The sequence below is a fragment of the Oncorhynchus mykiss genome, chromosome 6 (genome assembly GCF_057628025.1).
Source record: "Oncorhynchus mykiss isolate SJ-2025 chromosome 6, ASM5762802v1, whole genome shotgun sequence".
NCBI lineage: Eukaryota > Metazoa > Chordata > Actinopteri > Salmoniformes > Salmonidae > Oncorhynchus > Oncorhynchus mykiss.
In genome coordinates this window covers 34,835,059-34,857,993 of record NC_143027.1, presented here as the reverse complement: position 1 = coordinate 34,857,993, position 22,935 = coordinate 34,835,059, and the positions used below count along the sequence as shown (strand labels likewise).

Genomic DNA, 22,935 nt, shown 5'->3' with positions numbered 1-22,935 from the left:
ATGGTTGTCAGCTTGTGGCTGTCCCCCCACTAAAGGAAAACTATTGCACAAAGATTCACTTGTATTCACTGCCAGACATGGCTTCGTGTTTACGTATAAATGCATGTATGGCTGATTGAAAGAGGCAGTGGAACAGCTATGAAAGAGAACAAAATAAACTTGCTGAGAGAAAGGGAATCCTTTTGGAAGGATTTCAGGAATACACTGAAAAGCTTATCAATCAAAACAGTCCTGTTTGCTATTATTGAGAGGAAACATGGAACTTTCTGTATAGAATCAAAAACAAACTAGGAAACCTACAGTATATAAACTGATATGTAAACCAATTCGGATTTTCAATCAAATCTTTTCCTGACAGAATAAAATAGAAATTGACTGTGACTGAAATAATCGTATAGAACTTCACTTTGAACTTGAATAGGGTAATATACTGCAAAGAATACATTAACAGTATGACCCATTTAGGCAAAATAATGTACAGTACAGCGTCAGTTTTTTGTAGCTCGGCCTTGGAGCGTTGTAGGAGAGAGGGATTGTTTCCCCCTTTCAGTCCTGAGAGCGGAGGCTGTAGGATTGTGATTTTTGTTGTTAGTGAGGAGCAAAGATATGAGTGATCTTGCATAAGTTATGAGCCTAAGTGCTCCATGATACACTGTGGCCAGCACCCTGAAAGGTACTGGCGGAAGCTTGCATCTAAATAGTGTCACCATAGTCCAACACAAATAAAAATGTCCCTTGCACAAGTTCTTTTCTAACTGACATAGAAAAACCTGATTTTGTTTTTCAAATTAAAACCTATTTTCAGTTTCTATGCCAAGTTTTTAATGTGCTGTTTTTAAAATGGAGCTTTTCATTTAACCAGATGCCACTTAACCATTTATACAAGAGGCACAGGAGTAAACAATTGTGTCGTCAGCATACAGGTGGTGTTTTAAACATTCCTACCAACATCATTTGTGTACAGTTTACAAAGGACAGGCCCTAAAATGGACCATGTACAACAACACCCTTACAGTCTCCTCCTCTCCATATCACTGTACATTTCTCTCCTGTCATTTCCCATTGCTGTGAGGTGAGAAACAGTTAGTGCAGGCCAAACACACACACGCACACACACATCATTGGTTTATGCAGAACTGACTGACTGCAATATTCTCAAGTTTAGGTGGGTAGACAGGACGCAGAGCAACGCTGGGTTCCATCTGATGCGCATGCACACGCGCACACACACACACACACACACACAGGGTCAAATATTATACCCCCAAGACATGCTAACATCCTCTGTTGTTGGTAATGGTGAGAGGTTAGCATGTCTTAGGGGTATGATCTTTCACCCTCTAACTTTCTCACTCATCATTATCCACGGTTCATTCACAATTATCCTTAATCATGGTAGCATCCACATTAATGTAGAAGTGTTTAGAAACATATTATATTCTTATTTACAAAAGAAGTGACTCCAAGTCACACAATATATTATTTACCATTCATTTCTATTGGGCACAAAATAATATGAAACACAACCGAAACTAACTGCAAATGCATCCAACAAGTTCGTCACAAGCTTGATGTAGTCATTGTGTAGTAGGAATATGGGATGAAATACTAAACTTTTTGTGGGGAAGATTATGGAAAACTTATGGAAGTAGGGAAAACAGCGCCACTGTCTGCCCCACGGCTGTTGTTTTTGTTTTGTCCATGAAGCAGAGCTGGGGATCCTCGTGCTTCGTGGTAAAAATAATTGCAGCACACATGCTGCTGTTCTATTATGCATGATGTCTAAGGGGGAAAAAAACTGTGGTCGTTTGTAGTAAAAGTCTTTGTTGTTGTAATTTCGCAAACGGACTGTGGCAATTTCACCATTAAGGAGTCCAGCTTTAAATGACTAATTGTGTTTGTGACCTCTGCTCTCATCTACTCAGAGCCAAGCCGATTTAAGTTTTGAATTCATTTGTTGACGTTTTGCCACCACCGCCTCATAAACCATTCATTTCAATCATAGGTGAGAACATTGTTGAAAATATAAACACATCTTATTGTGACTAGTACTTCGTTAACACCTAATTGTGGTGCAATATGATTACACCAAAAAAATTGAAGATTAAATAACACCCCACGTCAATTGAACGCCTAGTCCAAGTCGGCTCAACGTAATTTCACAGAAATGATGTGGAAACAACGTTGATTCAACCAGTGTGTGCCCAGTGGGACAGCAGTTGAAATATAATTAAGGTGCTGGTGGGGGATGGTTTACAAAATGTGGTTGTTGCCATAGGAATCCGTTTCAGTATGACCAGCTTTACCTTTAGATGCCTGCAAAGCCTTATGCTACTGTGAAAGCCCTAGGGAAACGCAATGGGAGGAGTCAAAAAGACTATGATGAACTGCATATAAAATATACAAAATCTAAACGCTACTGTATGGTGCCTGTTTACGTGCTTGTGTACAGCAGCAAGCACTACTGTGGGCGTGTGCAATTCATTCCATTAACTGGGTCATTGAAAACGACAACATGAAATTGGATTGCAATCACAAGAATCACTGCTCCACAGCTCCAGTTACCATGCGTTGGTGTGAGAGGCCTAATCAGTGGCTGCAAGAGCGTTTTACTCTAGTTGAGATCCTGGGCTATAGAGAGAGAGTTGTGGGAGATGGAGGGAGGAGGGATAGGGAGAGACACAGAGAGAGAGACTGTTGGCTCTGGAGACTGGAGAGGGAAGCCAGAGAGAGAGATAAAGAGAGAGAGGGAGGAAAGCCCTAGCCCATCAGTGTTGGTGTCATTCCCAGCCCTGTTCTCTACACCTCATCTGCCTCTCACCTCCAGCTTATAGATCTAGCTAGCCAGGAAGGAGCTGCATATTTCATTTGCAGATAGGCTGCAGCTTTCCCTTGCCACAACCCTCACATTAAAGAGTGCTCTTATTTCCCCTACTTTGCTTTGTCAAAAAACGTTTCGGGACCATGGTATGCTTTAAGGGGAATCGACTTAAAACACAATTAATTCACTGAGCATACATACACAAGTCTTACTATATTAAATGTATGAAGACTTGTGTATGTATGCTCAGTGAATTAATAGTGTTTTATGTTTGAATGTTCTGAATATATGCCCATTTTTTTTTGCATTTCAATATCTTCCTTTTACAATGACAGTTCAGAACTTTCAAACAAGACTTGGTTTATTCAAATGAAAGAGGGCAGCTCACTATTACCGGTTCACTGGCCAAATCCTGAATTGTGTTCCATAATTATAAAACCGTAGGATTTGTTTCCATACAGGTGCAAGCAGTTGACCTACCCAGAGGACCTCCCTCAGATCTCAGTGGTTTTCATCTTTGTGAACGAGGCCTTGTCCGTCATCTTGCGGTCCGTCCACAGCGTGGTCAACCACACCCCGGCACACCTTCTCAAGGAGATCATCCTGGTGGACGACAACAGCGACAGTGGTAAAATGTCTAGTTCAGATGCTTCTTTAGCATAACCATCTAACTGTTCATTCCCTGTGACTGTGCTCAATCAAATGATCAATCAAGTGAATTTATAAAGCCCTTGTTACATTTGTCACAGCGCTGCTACTGTTACCTGACCTACTGTTTTGCTTCCCATATCTCATTTGAAAAACCACAATCCCCCGTATTACTGCATTGTTTTTTGTGGCTAATTGCTCCACAAACATTACCTCTCCAATTCATTTTTGTCTCTTTAAAAGTGTAGGGTGGAGTCACAAACTTAGGATTGCATCTGTTTGTGTGTGGGAAAAGTGCCAAAGGAGTCAATTCCCTTGTAAAATAAATAAACAGCCGTGATCGAATAAGTCAAGTTAAACAAAATACATTACTAACTTAAGTGTTATTCTCTCCCTCTCTTTCTCTCTCTCTCCCTCTCTCTCTGTGTGTGTTGGTTGTGCATGTGTTCAGAGAAGAGAATGAACGAGGGCAAAGTAGAGAGGAATGGAGAACCCTTGGGGGTGTGCTCTTAAACACTGTTAGTGAGTTTAAAAATATCCAGAAAAAAAGAGAGGCCTCTATCCTCTGTTGAACTGATGTGCAGTGCACAGCCTTCATTGTGATTTGGTCGACATGGGGCTTTGGTTGCTTCCACACACCTGCATGGCCCGTGGCAGCCGGCCCCGGTCAGCCACGACTCCCAAAATCCTGCCTGTTTCAGAGAGGGACAATGAACTAGATTCCAAACGACACTTGGCCCTCCCTTACTTGGCATGGAGCTGGATTTAAGTCCCAGTTTCCCCCCGGTAGGCGAAGAGATGAGGCACAAATAACGTACTGAAAGAGGACCAAGTAAGAGTCAACAATGGCACCTGCCCACTCTCCATGTAGAGGCTCTTAAATAGGCATCCATTTAAACCAAACAAAGTAGGCACACATGGCAGCCGCGGCAAAATACCAAACCAAGTACTCCCCCTATCCGTCTACCCCAATATTTACTGGTTGTGATTGGTGATGATAATTTGTGCAGATGTTTAAGCTGTTCTCTCCAGTGACAGACTATTAATATGCAGGCTAGGCTACTTGACCTTTTCTTGCTGGCTATGCCTGTCACCTCTCATTTGACCACGGCTCTGAGAAATGACTAGAGGTAAGGCACAGAGGCTCACTTGGTGCATAATGAATCACACACAGGGAACATCTCACTGGGCACAAACTGGTTGAATCAATGTTGTTTCCACGTCATTTTAATGACATTGGGTTGAACCAACTTGGAATAGACGTTGAATTGTCTGTGCCCAATGGGATGTTTGCCTTGTCTTTGTGACATATCCTTTAGCTGGGACAGAGTGACATTTATTGGGCTGCTACTTTGCCTTAGTGAGCGCCGGGCGCGCGGGGAAACTAAATGCTTGTTCTACTTGATGAAGTTTAGCTAGCTGTGTATATCATACAGTAACAGTCACAAACACTCATTCATTGTTGCAGCTTAAATATTATCAGAAGGACAATGTTTAATTAATAGGCCTTCTGGAATTTCAACTCCAATTATGCTCCAAATTAATAACTTAATGGTTCATATAATGAAAATAGCATCCCAGCTGGGAAGTTGATGGAACGTACGTTTTTGGTTTCCCATTGGTTCTGGGAACGAAGCATTAAGTTTCCTGAATGGTAAAACATAATGTTTTTTTTAATGTACTGAGAACAGAACATTTCACCTGTTCTGGGAACGTTTATTTTTAGGTTGCAGGGAGGTTCTGAGAACGTTTTACTATGGTTCCCTGAAAGTTTTCCTGGGAGATTCTATTAATGTTCTTAGAACTGAAATTATTAATGTTCTGAGAACATGTTTCAATAACACTTTTAATAACACTGTTAGCTTAGTTTATGTTAACTGTTTTGAACTCCAAGCACAGATAGGACACATGGAAATTAATTTGCTTAGTCATGAATCATGCAAAATTGGTGAGATTCTGTTCTCTATCTATGGAATTAGTCAACACAGGATGGAGCTACAATGCCATGTTTTTTAAAACTCCTATTAAGGTGTTGATTTTAGTCTATTCAAACAGACCCCATTTTAAAGGAAACAAGCACTCATTAACATGAGTTGTGGCCAGTTAGTGCGCGCGGCCAACACACCTGAACACACTTAACAAGATAGAAGATCGAGAAAGTTTGGTTGACGCTAAGAACAGAATGTGTATGTTTCTAAATAACTTTTTTTTGCTAGCTGGGCATCCTGCACCATTCCCAGAATCTTGTGTTTTGTTTGTATGCAAAATAACCGTAGGACAACCACACTCTCACCAAGCTCTAGGAAACATATGGTTCTTAGAACGTTATGTGCTAGCTGGGATTTGTTGAACTGAAGCGAAATTGAGTGCAGCTCATAATGTGACATGAGAGCTGAATCCAAATACAAGTGGATTGCAGTTGATCATCAAGACAAGAAATATGACCAATCTCTCCTCTCTCTCTCTCTCTCTCTGTCAGTGGTATAGGCTATATAAGTTATGTAATATATGATGTAACCCGCTGCCAATTGGCCTTAATCAACATGGCTACACACTGGCCTTTGATCTCTGGTGACCACACAGGACATATTTGGCAATAGGCATAGTCTAGAAGTCATTCATCAAAATAAACCACTTGATATAAATGTATGCAGATGAAAATGTGTAAGCCTTTAGACTGATCAAATAAAACCAATGCATGTGAGAAAAAATCTATCAGACACAGCAGAAGGCCTCTCACAATCTGACCATTTCACCCTGAAATCCTTTGGCTCCCTGTATGGTGAAATATGTATTCATTCCATATTCACAGTATGATGGATAGTTATTTATTCTTTGCTGTTTTGCATCGTCGATCCCTTTAAAACATAGTCCATGGTCCATAATTCTCCAGTGCCACGGATGCAATCCACATTTCCATTTGTTTGCTGGGCACCAGAGGGGATCCTATAACGTTTCTCCCACCAGCAGAACAGCCATGCAATTATTGTGCTTTTTGTTGGGTTTCATAATCTTTTAGCTTCATCAGTGGTGCTGCAGTTTTCACACAGCTCACAAGCCATTCTAGTAAACTTAAACATAGACAAACACAAAAAAAGCCCAGGAGAAACTTAAAACTAGGGTGTAGAGGTCAGGTCACAGTCGTCACAGCTACAGCCCAGAGTTTTTCGTGGTCAGATCACATGACCGGGAAAAACATTTGGCTCTAGTCATTGGTTGTCTGTTAGTGTCATATTGTAGTCAAAGGTTGCTTAAAGGCGCAATCATTAGTTGCTACATACATGTCTGGACTTATAAATGAATGATATGTACCCCTTCTTGAAGAATATAACTTATAATATAAATGACACATGAGCTTTGTTCAACTGCCGTACCCCATCAGAACCCAAATATAAACTTGTTTTACCCCAATGTTTGTGAATGCTTACCACCAAACATGTCACTTTCTACTGATGATTTCCACTTTAATGTTATAGGCAGACCAGCTTTACCCATTCTGACAAAAAGTACATAACACACCTCCAATGACAGCACCTCCTCTATCCAACTGAGACCTACAGATTAGACCAGGTGTTCTTTCAGAGGTTGATTTATGTACAGAGCAGGCGTCAGCTCCAGGCGTCAGATCCATTATGAAGCTTTGCTCGCCCTTATTATTCTCTCTCTCCCATAGAAGGTAGAGCACTCAGCAACCTGGGGGGAGAACCTCAAACACTCACCAATCCTCCAAAAACATTATGTGGGCTCAGTCAGTCGGGCCATTTGTGGAACTGCTTGTTTACCTCACAGACTTTATTTACAGGTAAGATAGCGACACGGAAAGAAAGCCAGGCTCATCCCTTGGAGTAGAGGGAAGGGAGAGGGAGAGAATGTTTTTACAGTACAGAAAGTCATCTGTGTGCTGGGTCGCTCTAGTTCTACGTAACTCATGATGCTGAGCTCTGTTGTGTTCTTCTTGGGGCAATTCATTACCCCATTTTTATTCAGACAAACAATGCTGATTGATTGTTGTATACCAGATTCAAACAACACTTTCTGCAAACTATGCATTTGCGGTGAAGCCAATACTATTTTTTGTTGTTGTTTTCCAACAGAACTGATTCTCTTTTTCTTGTCTCTCCAGTGGAGCTGAAGTTCAACTTGGACCAGTATGTGAACAAGCGTTACCCAGGCCTGGTAAAGATCGTCCGCAACAGTAAGAGGGAGGGCCTGATTCGAGCCAGGATACACGGCTGGAACGCTGCAACAGCCCCGGTCGTAGGCTTCTTTGATGCCCATGTAGAGTTCAACACTGCCTGGTAAGAACTGTGCTTCATCTTCATACACTCTTCATTCTCCTTTTCCCTCTTGGGGTTCATGTTAGAGTGCAACGGTTGTAGTCCTACATAATCATCAATGAAATATGCGGGTCGCTCCTTAAGCATTTTGATTAAGCGTCAGCTAAACAGTGCTTACGCTACGAGGAATTCTTACTGAGGCAGCACATTCAGGGAATATGACCTTCATTTTGAAAGAGTTCGAACAGTTAATAAGCTTTTCCTCATCACTCCTGAACTGTGACTAATGGCCAATAGAAAATACACGTTGGGTTTCAACGATGGTACGGTACTGTACTGTGCTGTCCTGTAAGTCGCTGACGTTTTAATAGAGAACAGCTCAAATGTTGTGTTTGCCACACTGTTTCCACCCTCCTCAGGCCTTAGACTTTAGTCTTATAAGCATGATGGGGGTCTCAACCCAATGTCTGGCTGACAGTCATGCTTACCACCAAACATGTCACTCAAGCGCATTGTAATTGGCACCTAATTTGAGCCTGTCATCCTGTCAGGCTTTTTAAGACTGAGTGTGTGGTGTGTTCCTGGGGAAGCTAGGGGGAAGCTGTGGGGAAGCTGGGTGAGGGCTGGAACCGAAGGTTTGGGTAATAAGTACTTCACCTAATAAGTACTTCACCTAACAAGATACTGCCATTGCTTCATAACTCAAACATCAGACATAACAGGAAGAGAAGACAGATGCCAAATATATTTACTTATCACTTCAATAAAATGGTGCTTAAATATCTTGTTCAAGAGTATTGAATGGCATCATTTGTAATGAATAGGGCCTAGAGTTGCCCTGGACCAGGAAAATCTAGGGCCTGGAGTAAGGTCACAAGTGAGATCACATGGTCATAAAAACTCCTTGTCCCCTCCTCCCTAGTTATGAGTAAACGACTATGTGATTCCTACACACATTTGACTATAACAAATCAACATACAGCATTAAAGGTAAAAAAGGCTCAAGGCCCTCTGAGTTTAGTCTAGTCCTCTGGAGGAGAATCTCATGTACCTTGATCCTGGACCAGGAGGGCTTTTAGTCGACTGTGATCTGATCCGCTATACATTCATCACCGCCGACCTTTCAACTTCTGGGCAGAGGAGAATCTCATGTACCTTTATCCTGGACCAGGAGGGCTTTTAGTCTACTGTGATCTGATCCGCTATACATTCATCACCACCGACCTTTCAACTTCTGGGCGGAGGAGAATCTCATGTACCTTTATCCTGGACCAGGAGGGCTTTTAGTGGGAACTTAATGGCCACACCAAACCCAGCTGTCTCTGCCAGCCAGCCAGCTACATGGGGGAGTCGGCTGGTTGGTTTCATCAGGACTTGGAGTGAGTGATGATAATTGATTCCCTGGTGGTTCCCTCATCTGTTTCCCCATCTGCTCCTGAAAAAAATGGATGTGCTTTTCTATCCCCTCACCACCCTTTCACCTCCACAGGAACCACCCTCCTTGTTTCTGATGTTCACTCTCTTGTTTTACATGCAGGGATCAGTCTGAATTTCTTTTGATTTAGTTCACCTGCTGCCTTCACACACACACACTTCACGTTTCACTTTTTTTATAGTGTGGCTTTGTTTGGTACAGCAGCCATTCATTTGTTTTACTACATGAGTCTACATTATATTTGTACATCAGCTTATGAAATGTACAACTGTGCCCTTGGATTCGACGTATTCTCTCAAAGAAGCCATAGAATGTAGAAAAAAAGAATGATATAAACGAGATGAAAAACATCAGGCACTACATCACTCTAGGAAATATGTTTTGGTTAATCCTTGGCATCCGACCGCAAGGCGCTGAAGAGGATACGGTGTACGGGCCAGTACATCATTGGGGCCGAGCTCCTTGCCATCCAGGAACTCTATACCAGGCGGTGTCAGAGGAAGGACCTAAACATTGTCAAAGACTCCAGGCATAAACTGTTCTCTCTGCTACCGCAATGCAAGCCATACCGATGCACTAATTCTGGAACCAACAGGACCCTGAACAGCTTCTACCCCCAAGCCATAACACTGCTAAATAGTTAGTTAACGAAATAGCCACCCGGACTATCTGCATTAACCTTTTGCACTAACTACTGTTTATTATCTATCCTGTTGCCTAGTCACTTTATTCCTACCTATATGTACATATCTACTTCAATTACCTCATACCCTCAGCACATCGACTCGGTATTGATACCCCGTGTATATAGCCAAGTTATCGTTACTCATTGTGTATTCATTATTACTTTTATTATTACATGTCAATACTTTTCTATTATTTCTCTGTTTTCTTTCTCTCTACATTGTTGGGAAAGGTCCGTAAGTAAGCAAATCACTTTTAGTCTATACCTGTTTACGAAGCATGTGACAAACAGAATTTGATTGAAATTGATTTGTGTTGCATACAGCACATTTTTGGCCCTTCAACTGTGAGTGTGCTTCTGTGTTTGCACAGAGCCGAGTATATAGATGTCAGTGTGAATAGCAAAAAATATGACACGTGTTGAATGTACAGTATGTGGCGTATTGTGCTGCAAGCCCTTATTCAAATACTAGAAGAAACCTTAGACGTGTCCATTCGCTGCAATCACAAGACCCTCTATTCATCATCATATGAATATGCATTATGGCACATACATAAGTGATAAGTGAGATGGATTGTTCCCCTGCTTTTTGTCATGAGGCATAGTGAATAACCTTGTTAGAGCTAGTAATGCATGCAGGCATCCAGTTTTCTGAGCCAAGTGAATGTGCTGGCACTCTGAAGCCAAGAAACTGTCCAGTTGATATTGTTTACCCTTAGCATGGAATTGGTTATACACATACGGAATTCTAGGACAGTTTGATACAATTGCATCTTAAAACGTACTTTGACACTTTCAATTTCCTTGAACCCATGTTGGTTTATTAAGTAGGAATAGTTTGCGTTTGAATAGTTTTCATTGTTGGAATGGATGGAACATATTTACATTCAGTTTGACATTTTCCTCGATGGGTAGATGTTATATCATTGCATTGCATTATTGCTGTTATCCAAAGCCATAACATTACAACTATTACATCCAATGCTGAGAAACTAGGGTCATCCATTCCGAGGCTAACCTCCATTTTTTCTGTAAATACAATTAATGTGGTGGAAATACGACAGGGTTGTAATGAGCATCCGTGCGTCTTGAACTCTGAACTCCCACAGGGGGAGCAGCCTCAGATAAATGTATATTTATTTGTTTTTTGAATTCTGCACTGTTTCAATCAGGTTATTAATGATTCATTATTAGTCCATGCGAGCGGTGTATGTGTGTAGGGGAAGATTAAAGGCTGTGGGTGTTGGATGTAGGCTGCATGGCTGTAATGAAATGCACAGGTCACAACCCCACGCTTTGATGGTGCTGTGATGCTGCTACACCTTGTGATCCCACCATATCCCAGGATTCATATCCCAGATTGAGGTCAGAGAATGGAGAATAGGAAAAATAAGAGACCGTTCCAACCTCTTCCAAGGACCTCTCAATTGGTTTGGATTGTGTGCTTTGCATTTGTTGTTCAGAAAATTGAAATATATTTTAACAGGATTCAATGAGGTGCTTTTCTTGGATACATTTGTGAACTAAACTTGATTTCCAAAAAAGGTTAAAAAAAAAAGAAAAGGGTAGATAAGATCTCATAGACCTTATACTGAGTAGTTCATCTTTTCATTGTGCAAAACAGTTTAAAAATCGGACATATTTTGACACTTGTGGTCTCTTCTCAAAGCTTGTATCTCTTTTAGTGGATATAATGAGCTCAGTCTGCTTGCTGTGCAAGTGTGCTAAAAGTATTATTTTTCATTTAACAGTACTGAGCTCTAGAAACCCTGTGGCCTTTTTTTCACAGCTAAATTGAAACATGTCTTACCTTTCTTCTTGCTCTGACTGACTGGTCTTGGTTCAGTGTTTATCCGTCTTGAAAGGAGGAAGATGGCGTAACGCTTACACAGTGAGTGCTTCACAAACCACACACTAGGCGGGCATCCAAAAATACAGAATAGACAGAGATTTATGCTGCTAATACTACAGTATTATCAGCTTTTATCCCCAAGCATATATACCTACCAGGTCAACTGAAAATGATCAAAGTAATATAAAAGCTAAAGGTAGATAGTATTGCAAGCTCCTAACCTCTATAATGATATTGCCAAAACCTTATTCAGTGGACCTGACACTAACTTTAAATTCAGTGTGAATGATCCCTACAGATGTAGAATCTTAATTTGAGACAGTTTGCTACAGCAGGAAAATACTGTAGTGCTACAGCAACAGGAAATGTGAATTATTATGTGTATTATAATTCATGCACATTTTTATAGGGGTTGATACATTTTTTCGTAACGGAAAATCAAGTCTGAAATTTCAAAGTGGTAATTACAAACTTCAAAAGCATTTTTAAACCTCAAATACATGAAAGGTTTTTAATTCCCTGCATTGCAGGAAAGTTCTCCTGCAACAGGGTGATCAATTTAAGATCCTACATCTGTACATTTCATTCAGCCATTTTTACAGCAGTAGTATTGCCTAATATGAATATTTTTGCTACAGATTCATGTATTATCTATCCAAAACAGCCCTGAAGACAACTGTGTGACTGGGTAGTCCAATATCTGTGCACAGTGTGCAGTCTTAATGTGCTAGAACATGGCTGGAGGCGATGAAAGGCTTCTCACATGCAGACACCACACACACACACACACACACACACACACACACACACACACACACACACACACACACACACACACACACACACACACACACACACACACACTCTCTCTCTCTCTCACACTCACACTCACACACACACGCTCGCACACACAAACAAATGTGCATGCACACACACATTCTCTCTCTCACATGCAAACAAATGTGCATGCACACACACACTCACACACATTCTCTCTCTCACACACATGCAAACAAATGTGCATGCACACACATGCTCACATCTACTGCGCTCATAAAAGCTACAGTAGGTCACAATGAAATCCCCTCGACTTTCTACATGGGAAACTCACGTGTTCTGGTGCATTAACCTGTAAACGAATTAAACAGATCCTGTTTTAGGCACTTAGCGCCTGCAGTTCTGTGGCTGCATGGTTGTGAATGAAGCTAGATTCCATTATGTGATAAATCTGTGTTTGAGAAACTTTCCAATATTCAAGATGTGTCACACAGGAATTCCATTAATCTGGAAGAATGGAGTCGTAATCTCAGCGGCCTGCGTTCTGGGCTCTGTGCAGAGGACAAAGGTAGGACAGATAGGGAGAGAATCCATCCTCAGAAGATGGCATGTAGACTTAAGTACACACAGATTGAAATCAGGGCATTTCTATCCTGCCATATGATGCTGCTCAACCCCAGGCAGGCGTGTTTGCTTAGGTCAGGAAAATAAGTGTTGATTGCAATATTAGACATCTTCCGCTGGTTTTGAGTGGGTTAAAAACACGCAGGGCTGTTTATTTTTTTGCATGTAGACATCAAGTAAACAACTCATAAAATGTTCCTTTTGTCCAAAACGTCTGTACATGTATATGTTGAAAAAGGCTTGAGACCAGACCAGGTAGTAATAAAATGAGAGAAGCTCCAGAAAAACAATGAGACCTATTGCGACAATGTATTTGAACAAGATTACATGCGTCATCACTGTGGGGAAAAAACACTACTTGAATATGAAACCAAATTGAATCTGGACCGATGTGGGTGAATAACCGTCACGGAGATGATGCAAATGAAATGATAGGAGAAGAAGAGGGGGGGGGGGGGAAATGAAAAACCTCATCAGTCAAACCTGATCCCTCATTGTTTCTGAGGTACCTGGTGAGGTAGCTAGTGTTGAGCACGCTGCTAGCTAGCGCTGCGCTGCCACTGTACTGTCGAGGGACAGGTGAAGATGAATGACTGATGGAGTGTACTGGATGGGGGTTCTGACTTCTCAAGGTTAGAGAATGCATACAGGATCCACCAAAAGCAAGATCTCAGCATGTGGTGGGTATACTCTATTCATCCTTGCCTATCCATGTTAGGCACTTGGCAATATGACGCTTACAGTAGGTTGTTGAGGGAAGTAAAACTTAGCCTACTCATTCTAAGTAGAATTAACTCCATACAATATTTATTTGCTGGCTGAGAAATAACATATTGGCAATAGATATCTCAAAACTTACCTGGGGATTAGGGCTACACAAACATCCTAGCGTTTAATGAATCTAAATGCAGTCGTTTTCAATTCAGGTGTTCAGTGACAATAAGTTAGCGTTGCAATATTTTTTTATCACCTTTCAATTATTACGTTTTTATTACTTCATCGTTCAAGTTTGACTGTTCAAAGCACAGTCGGGTAAATTATGTTTGTCAGAAAATGTAGCTCATCAACACATTTCTTTACCTGGACACTGACCAACTTTCCAACAGCAGATGGGGAAGTCAACCCCTCTCCCACGCATACTTTTATCCTTTCCATTACACCTTAAAGTAAGTAGAGGCCCAGGTCTCTCATATGCCAATCTTTCCGAATGAGATGGGAAGGTTTTTACAATCATGCCGCTCTTATTAAATGATTGCTTTTACTTAGTAGTGCATCTGTCAGTCATTTTTACCGGAAACCCACTTATAGCTCCATTTGGATCCATTCCCCTGCACTCTTTCCACTACCCTGATGTGATAAAGAATACTTCTGCTTTTGGAAGATAAATGGGTTTGGTTTTTAAAGAAATAGTGAAGAGTGAAAGGGGAGGGAGAGAGAGAAGGGGATAGAGAGAGAGAGTTTAAGAAAATATGGTGAGAGCGATAGAGGATGAGAATGGAGGGAGATGAGGGAGAGGGTTTTCTAAAGAGTTACGGTAATTATGGATCATAATTGCAGCCTGTCAGATTGAACATTGTGCGAAATGCAGCTTCTAGGTATGAGTAGTTGCTCTATAGCTGTACTGAAGCAGAACTAACATTAGACAGATGATCAAAGTACATGTATAGCCAGGGCTAACAGTATGGCAAATGAAGAGACCCTTGGCAGAGACCTTTATTCCCCTTCCATCTACCCAAAGGTATCAGCATGCATGCCATAGGCCAAGTGAGTAGGAAATGAAGGGAACAAACACACACACTCTGTAGCCAGCCACTTCAATGACTAGGGGACAACAACACCAAGGGTGCTGCACACAGTTTGATGTACACTGACACCGAACGTGGCAAGCAAAACACCCTAGAGTAAGCCACTGTTGAAGACTTTGGCAGGCTTTTGGAAAAAGGCTTTTATTGAGAATCCCTGGCAACCCTGTAGATGAGAAATAAAGATGTTGAGGGAGCCAACACTGCTTTTTTTTTTATTGCTGGCCATATATATTACATGTATTTCTCTGCAGTGTTTTAAAGGGATGTTGATGGATGATTTTTATTTATTTATTTATTTCACCTTTATTTAACCAGGTAGGCTAGTTGAGAACAAGTTCTCATTTAAAACTGCGACCTGGCCAAGATCAAGCATAGCAGTGTGAACAGACAACAACACAGAGTTACACATGGAGTAAACAATAAACAAGTCAATAACACATTAGAAAAAAGAAAAAAAAGAGTCTATATACATTGTGTGCAAAAGGCATGAGGAGGTAGGCGAATAATTACAATTTTGCAGATTAACACTGGAGTGGTTAAATGATCAGATGGTCATTTGCAGGTAGAGATACTGGTGTGCAAAAGAGCAGAAAAGTAAATAAATAAAAACAGTATGGGGATGAGGTAGGTAAATTGGGTGGGCTATTTACCGATGAACTATGTACAGCTGCATCGATCAGTTAGCTGCTCAGATAGCAGATGTTTAAAGTTGGTGAGGGAGATAAAAGTCTCCAACTTCAGCGATTTTTGCAATTCGTTCCAGTCACAGGCAGCAGAGAACTGGAAGGAAAGGCGGCCAAATGAGGTGTTGGCTTTAGGGATGATCAGTGAGATACACCTACTGGAGCGCGTGCTACGGGTTGGTGTTGCCATTGTGACCAGTGAACTGAGATAAGGCGGAGCTTTACCTAGCATGGACTTGTAGATGACCTGGAGCCAGTGGGTCTGGCGACGAATATGTAGCGAGGGCCAGCTGACTAGAGCATACAGGTCGCGGTGGTGGGTGGTATAAGGTGCTTTAGTAACAAAACGGATGGCACTGTGATAAACTGCATCCAGTTTGTTGAGTAGAGTATTGGAAGCTATCTTGTAGATGACATCGCCAAAGTCGAGGATCAGTAGGATAGTCAGTTTTACTAGGGTAAGTTTGGCGGCGTGAGTGAGTGATTGTTTGATGGTTGTGACAGTGTCACAGTACAATAGCTCAACCCTGATGTCTCTCTTCTCTTATCAAAGGGCGGAGCCTATCCTGACCAGAGTGAAGGAGGACCATACCCGGATCATCCTCCCGGCCATCGACAACATCAAGTTCAACACGTTCGAGGTGCAGCAGTACGCCAACGCGGCCCACGGCTACAACTGGGGCCTGTGGTGCATGTACATTATCCCCCCTCAGGAGTGGCTGGACAAGGGCGACGAGACAGCCCCCATCAGGTAACACACCTCACCATAGTTGAGCACCCCCTCCATTTTGATGAGGAAACCTTGATATTGGGTCATTAGTGTAATTTCATACAGTGAGCGCTGTATATGACTTTAGTCTACAATGTTCATTGGTGCTGTATTGTATGGAATACATGTTGTCACTGTAATCATAGAGTTGGTGATTATTACAGTAAATATTCACCTAGGAGCCTCAGGTAAATCATGTTTTATGTATTTTTTATATGTTCAGCATTATTATTATTATGTCATATTTCTTAAATTACACAGAAATAGTCTTATTTCTCCGGACATGTGTTTGGCTGGGGCAAGGTCATGGCAATACACACAAATCAGGTCATAACATAGTTGTAATTAATTATTCATATAGCCCCTAATGCTGTGTCTGAAGACTGGAGGTGACTGCTGAGCCATGTGCTATGGGCCATTTGTCTTCTGGTTGAGACATTAAAGCATAATTTAGCTTATGATTCTAATTTAACACAATGTCAGAAGCCAACCAACAGAGACAGAAGAGACAATATGAGACTTCTCCTCTGAGAAAAATTTCAATCAGACTGTTCTGACATCATGGCTATGCTACTTTGCTGATCACTGTTTGAATTACAACCGAACCATGCTTTGCCAGTTAGAGACAGAAATGTTAAGCACTATAAATAATGTCAAGCAGGGCTCTGTTAAGTGGTGTTGCTGTTGCCCCTGAGACAGATTAAACGGACATACAGGAGAACAAGCATGAAAAACTAAACTTTATTCCTTTTCATATGGACTACAGTAACCCAATCGTTTCTGTTGTAAGATATCAGTTGTAAGATAACAGCAGTGGAATGACTGCAAACATTGCAGGTGCTATTTGCAGTCCTGTTATTTACACTCCACACCTCAAGAGGCAGGTGGAGTGTGTTGGCTGTGTTGATCCCTATTGGAGATCATTCCTGTGCTTGTTTCCTACATCTCTCTGCCCATCAACAATAATGTAGTGTAGGCCTATGGCTATTCAGAGCTGAGGTGTTTGGGCATCCAAAAATATATCCACAACAGTGCCTTCAGAAAGTATTCACACCCATTGACTTATTCCACATGTTGTTGTGTTAGAGCCTGAATTCAAAATTAATTAAATTGTTTTTTCTTCTCAGCCATTTACTCACAATACCCCATAATGACAAAGTGAAAACATGTTTTTATAAATGTTTGCAAATGTATCAAATGAAATACAGAAATATAATTTACATGCAGTAAGTATTCACACCCCTGAGTCATTACAGCTGTGAGTTTTTCTGGGTACGTCTCTAAGAGCTTTGTGTACAGCTGGATTGTGCAATATTTGCACATGATTATTTTTTAAGCTCTGTCAAGTTGGTTTTGATCATTGCTAGACAGACCATTTTAAGTGTTGCCATGGATTTTTCAATCCAATTTAGGTCAAAACTGTAACAAGGCCAATCAAAATATTTAAAGTCACCTTGGAAAGCAACTCCAGTGTATATTTGGCCTTGTGTTTTAAGTTATTGTCCTGCTGAAAGGTGAATTTGTCTCCTAGTGTCTGTTGGAAAGCAGACTGAACCACTTTTTCCTCTAGGATTTTGCCTGTGCTCAACTCTATTCCACATCTTTTTATCCTAAAAAAAAACTCCTTAGTCCTTGCCGATGACAAGCATACCCATAACGTGATGCTGCCACCACCCATGCATGAAAATATGAAGATTGGTACTCAGTGATGTGGTGTTTAGGATTTGCCCCAAACATAATGCTTTGTATTCAGGACATGAGGTTAATTTCTTTGCCACATTCTTTGCAGTTTTACTTTAGTGCCTTATTGCAAACAGGATACATGTTTTGGAATATTTGTATTCTGTACTGGCATTTCACTATGTAATTTAGGTTAGTATTGTGGAGTTACTACATTGTTGTTGATCAATCCTCAGTTTTCTCCTATCAAGGTCAACTTCTTCAGGATCGGTGTCCCGTCCACGGGATGGTTGAGCTAACGTTGGCTAACGAGGTTGTACGTAACAAGAACATTTCTCAAGTCTAGCTGTTTTAAAGTCACCATTGGTGAAATTCCTGAGCGAATTCCTTCCTCTCTGTCAACTGAGTTAGGAAGGACGCCTGTATCTTTGTAGTGACTGGGTATATTGATACCCCATCCAAAGTGTAATGAATAACTTTATCATGCTCAAAGGGATATTAAATGTCTGCTTTGTATTTATTTTTTACCCATGTACCAATAGGTGCCCTTATTTGTGAGGCATTGGAAAACCTCCCTGGACTTTGTGGTTGAATCTGTGTTTGACATTCACTGCTTGACTGAGAGACCTTACAGATAATTGCATGTGTGGGGTACAGAGATGAGGTAGTCATTCAAAAAATCATGATAAACACTATTATTGGACACAGAGTGAGTCCGTGCAACTTATTATGTGACTATGGATATTTTTTACTCCAGAAATGATTTATGCTTGCCATAGCGAAGGGGTTGAATACTTACTAACTCAAGACATTTCAGCTTTTCATGTTTTATTAATTAGTTACACGTTCTTAAAACATAATCCCTCTTTGACATTGGGGTATTGTGTGTAGGCCAGTAACAATACATCTCAATGTAATCCATTTTAAATTCAGGCTGTAACACAACAAAATGTGGAAAAAGTAAAGGTGTGTGAATACTTTCTGAAGGCACTGTAATAGAAAAAACGTCAGTCTTTGACTGACTGAAAAACATCATAAAATAAGAAAAGGAGGTGAAAAACCAGATCGAGGATGAGTGTGTAAGCAGTTTGCCCACTGGAAAAGGGAGATTTTTGCAAGATATCTATAGAGCAGTGATTGCGCAGATGTTGGTTTGTGTGTGTGTGTGTGTGTGTGTGTGTACGTGTGTGTGTGTTTGTGTCTTCCTTACCCCACATAATAATTTCATAAAGCACACTCCATGCAGATTATTTTGGGAAGACAAAACTACTGCAATTATCGTCTAAACACGACTATATGCAAACAAATATAAACATGCACAGCATCCTTGATATCGCTAAACAACCTCCTTTTGAATATTAACACAGTGTCAATTAATCATTATAGCGTTCCCTCTTCATCCTCCCTCTCTAATAACCTCCTCCCGATAACATACAGTAGGGCCAGCCGTACAGAACTGCACTCTCCACTGTGCATGTTAATGTATGGTGTACTAGGCTCCATGCTGCAGTAGACTACAGCTACCCACTGATCAGATTGAAAATAAGCTTTTTGACTCTGTCATCGCACATCATGGACTGCTATATTTTTATATTACATTTTTATGAAGTCTATGTCATCGAGCACTAAATGCATTGGCTAAAGCCAGTAAAAGCAAGCCTAGGGTGACAGTGGCCCGGAAATAAAAACAACTTTAGAGACCTAGAGAGAGCAGGCTGGAGTGGAGAGGACAGTGGCCCATCCATCAGGCCAGCACAGGTGGCTCTCTCATGGAGGTTTGTGTGTGTGTCTGACCGTCTATATTTACTAGAGGACCTTGTCCCCATCATAGCTTCCCTCTCATACATCCCTAAAGCAATGTTCCTTGTTTTTTCCCGCTGACCACTAGGCTACCTGCCACGCCTCTTCCTTGAAGAGCTTTATAGACCCAGTTCTATTGTATTATGGAGATGTCTCTGGAAGCTGGTCCCCTTGATGTTTTAACACAGACACTTATGGAAAAATGCATATCGAAAGATATACCAAACGCTTAGCCTGTGGTATTTTCACAGAAGGTCTGGGTGCACTTGTACCCCACATGTAGATGTACAATTAAGAGAGGAGAATGGTGTTCTCCGATTTGTAAAATGCATTGTTACTCAGGGGTTTTCCCAGGTTAATCATGCATAGATTTTTGTGTTAAATGAAATGAAATCAAGTAAATAGTGTATCGGCCTGCAGTGTAGCCCAGGGTGCAAACAGCCTGGTGTGCAGTGATTATTAACATTACTATGAATCCTGTTTTATTTGAGTAAAGTGTCTACTCAACAGAGTGTACTGTGGGTGTCACTGAGGCTGATCAAGACAGACAGGGGAATGAACACTGTTTTTAAAAGCCTCTCTCCATCCGTCTTTTCATCTAGGACACCAGCTATGATCGGCTGCTCCTTTGTGGTGGACAGAGAATACTTTGGCCAGATCGGCCTCCTTGATCCTGGCATGGAAGTCTATGGAGGCGAGAACATTGAGCTTGGCATGCGCGTGAGTACAACACTGATTTATTCTGCCGATTGAATACATCCACATTCTTTTGATAGACTCAAATGGACACATTTATTTTTGAGAAGTTACAACATGAAGGTACAAAATCATAATCACACAGAAAAAGGAGTTAGAAGTGTCATTGGAAGTTGAGGTTGTTAATAAGCCTATTCAGCTAAAGCGAGTGGGATTGGAAAGGAAAGACTAGTGTGCCTGAACATAATACCAGTAATTACAAATCCAATATTAGGTACAGCGCCGGCTCACTTGGAAAGTCCTATTGAAATGATTTATTGTGTTTATATTCCCTTCTTTGGAATGGCTCACGATTAAGTTTCCTTATGTTTTGTAGAATACGGGTAGTAGCTTAAGATACAATACCCAAAGGCGTCAACTGAGAGGCGTCAACTGAGAGATGTTAGAAATATGTTTCTCAGATGGGAGGGAAAATCCTTAATGCAAATATTTCAGTCAACCCTATGGCTTTAAAGCCCTATACTGAAAATGTAAATCTCTTTGCAGCTGCTTTGAGTTGAATTTAACGCTTCATGTGAGCAGAGGCTTGGTTGAAGAATTGGTCGCGTTTAAATTCAGAAAATGTTTCTCCTCAGCCAAGTGGAACCACTCTGAATCTAAACTCACTCTGGGCTTATTGGAATGAGACGTGCTTGAAAAAGTATCCTTCATTAATGTCATCACATCCAGTTTAAAATCTTCAGATTGCTTGAACGGTGCTTCAGAAGGGTTTCTGCAGTCTTTGAAAATTCACTTCAGAGGCGAGGGAATAGATCTTGGTTAGTTTATTGATAACTCAACCCCTCTGAGGAACCTGGACGGAATATTATAGTAGCTGATGACCGTCTCAAAGTCCTCATCATTCTAAATGGACTAGCGCGACATTTCCTCATTAATAGAAAGGTTTTCCCGCTGAATAGTAAGAGACATTCAGACAACAAGTAAATGTTTGTTTCAGGTTTGTTACCAGTGAACAGTCACATTCTTCATTGAGCCTAATAGTAACTTCAATGTTCAGTATGCCACCCCCGAATTTCAGTCTTCAAGGTTAAACTCTGCTTTGTTATTCACCGGACCTGCCTTTATGCAGCAAACCATGCCACTGAGTGGTCGGTTCATAAGGTAGGAGATTGATTCAGATACGGCCACTAAATAGAGTGTTATAAGAAACTCACTGGAGTGTGTTTTTTTTTATACTGATGTACTCCACTTTGTCATTCTGCTCCATTGAATGACTTGCATCAGGTCTGACATGTGCACAATGCTTACATAAAGTGATTGCACTCTCCTTGATTCCATGCAATACTAACACCAATGTCACAAATGTCGTAACATAAGTCTCTCTTTGTCTTTCACCATAATGCCTATGCAAATACTGGTACCTTTTCTTCTCTAGTTCTGTCTTTGTGAGGGAAATGAAACAAATATACCTGTATAAGAATGGTTGAATAACAAATCAACTTTGATTCACCACCATAAATACTGTATTGTACAGCCTCTAATGGAATGGAGATTGGCTTCTCTGTTGCATGGAGCAATTATGTCTCTGAGGCCATCTCATTGATTGATAGCGAGCGAGAGAAGATGCTGGGTTCACAGGCCACAGTGGTCTTCTGTGTGGTAGAGGAGATCTTGGGGTAAGCAGTAGCTGAATAAAACAGTCATTGGAGGGAATCAAGATCAGAAGTGTATTATTGCATTTTTTCAATGTACGGTATCAGTGGCGGTCAGTGATGTGTAAGATGAGGGAGGACCATTTTGATGAGCTTGGCCTTATTTCTATTACAGCATATTGGATGGCTGTCCTTCATATTCCATTCACCCAGTTCAATGTAACATCGATAGGTTTAGGCTACTACATGATACAATAATTTTCCATATTACCCATCATGAGGTTGCTACAACCTAGCCTATGAATGAAAGTTTACAATGTATACCGAACAAAAATATATACAGTACCAGTCAAAAGTTTGGAAAGAGGAGTGGGACAACATTCCACAATCAACAGCCTGATCAACTCTCTGCGAAGGAGATGTGTCTTGCTGCATGAGGTCCAGATACTGACAGATACTTTTTTTTATCCATCTGTGACCAACAGAGTATTCTCAGTCATGTGAAATCAATAGATTATGGCCTAATGAATTTATTTTAATTGACTGAGTTCCTTATATGAACTGTAACTCAGTAAAATCTTTGAAATTATTGCATGTTGCGTTATATTTTTGTTCAGTATAGATGCACAGGTCAAGAGAAATGTGAGTAAATCAAGGGGTAACATTCATTTAATAACACGCAACACCTGTTGAATATGACGGGTGTCAGTAAATTGTTGCCAGCCGCAGTT

At 40.9% G+C, this 22,935-nt stretch overlaps 1 protein-coding gene across 2 annotated transcripts in view; it reads left to right on the top strand.

Moving 5' to 3' along the window:
• LOC110525838 (polypeptide N-acetylgalactosaminyltransferase 9) overlaps positions 1-22,935 on the top strand; it is an 87,227-nt gene that overhangs the window by 17,694 nt on the left and 46,598 nt on the right. The window contains exons 3-6 of one of the 2 annotated variants that reach the window (XM_021606290.3): positions 3,283-3,449; positions 7,593-7,767; positions 16,161-16,358; positions 20,459-20,576. In XM_021606290.3, the coding sequence (XP_021461965.1) occupies positions 3,283-3,449; positions 7,593-7,767; positions 16,161-16,358; positions 20,459-20,576 (658 nt within the window). Of the gene's footprint in view, positions 1-3,282; positions 3,450-7,121; positions 7,272-7,592; positions 7,768-16,160; positions 16,359-20,458; positions 20,577-22,935 lie in introns of those variants that run through there. The other variant, XM_090237736.1, reaches the window with a different exon arrangement.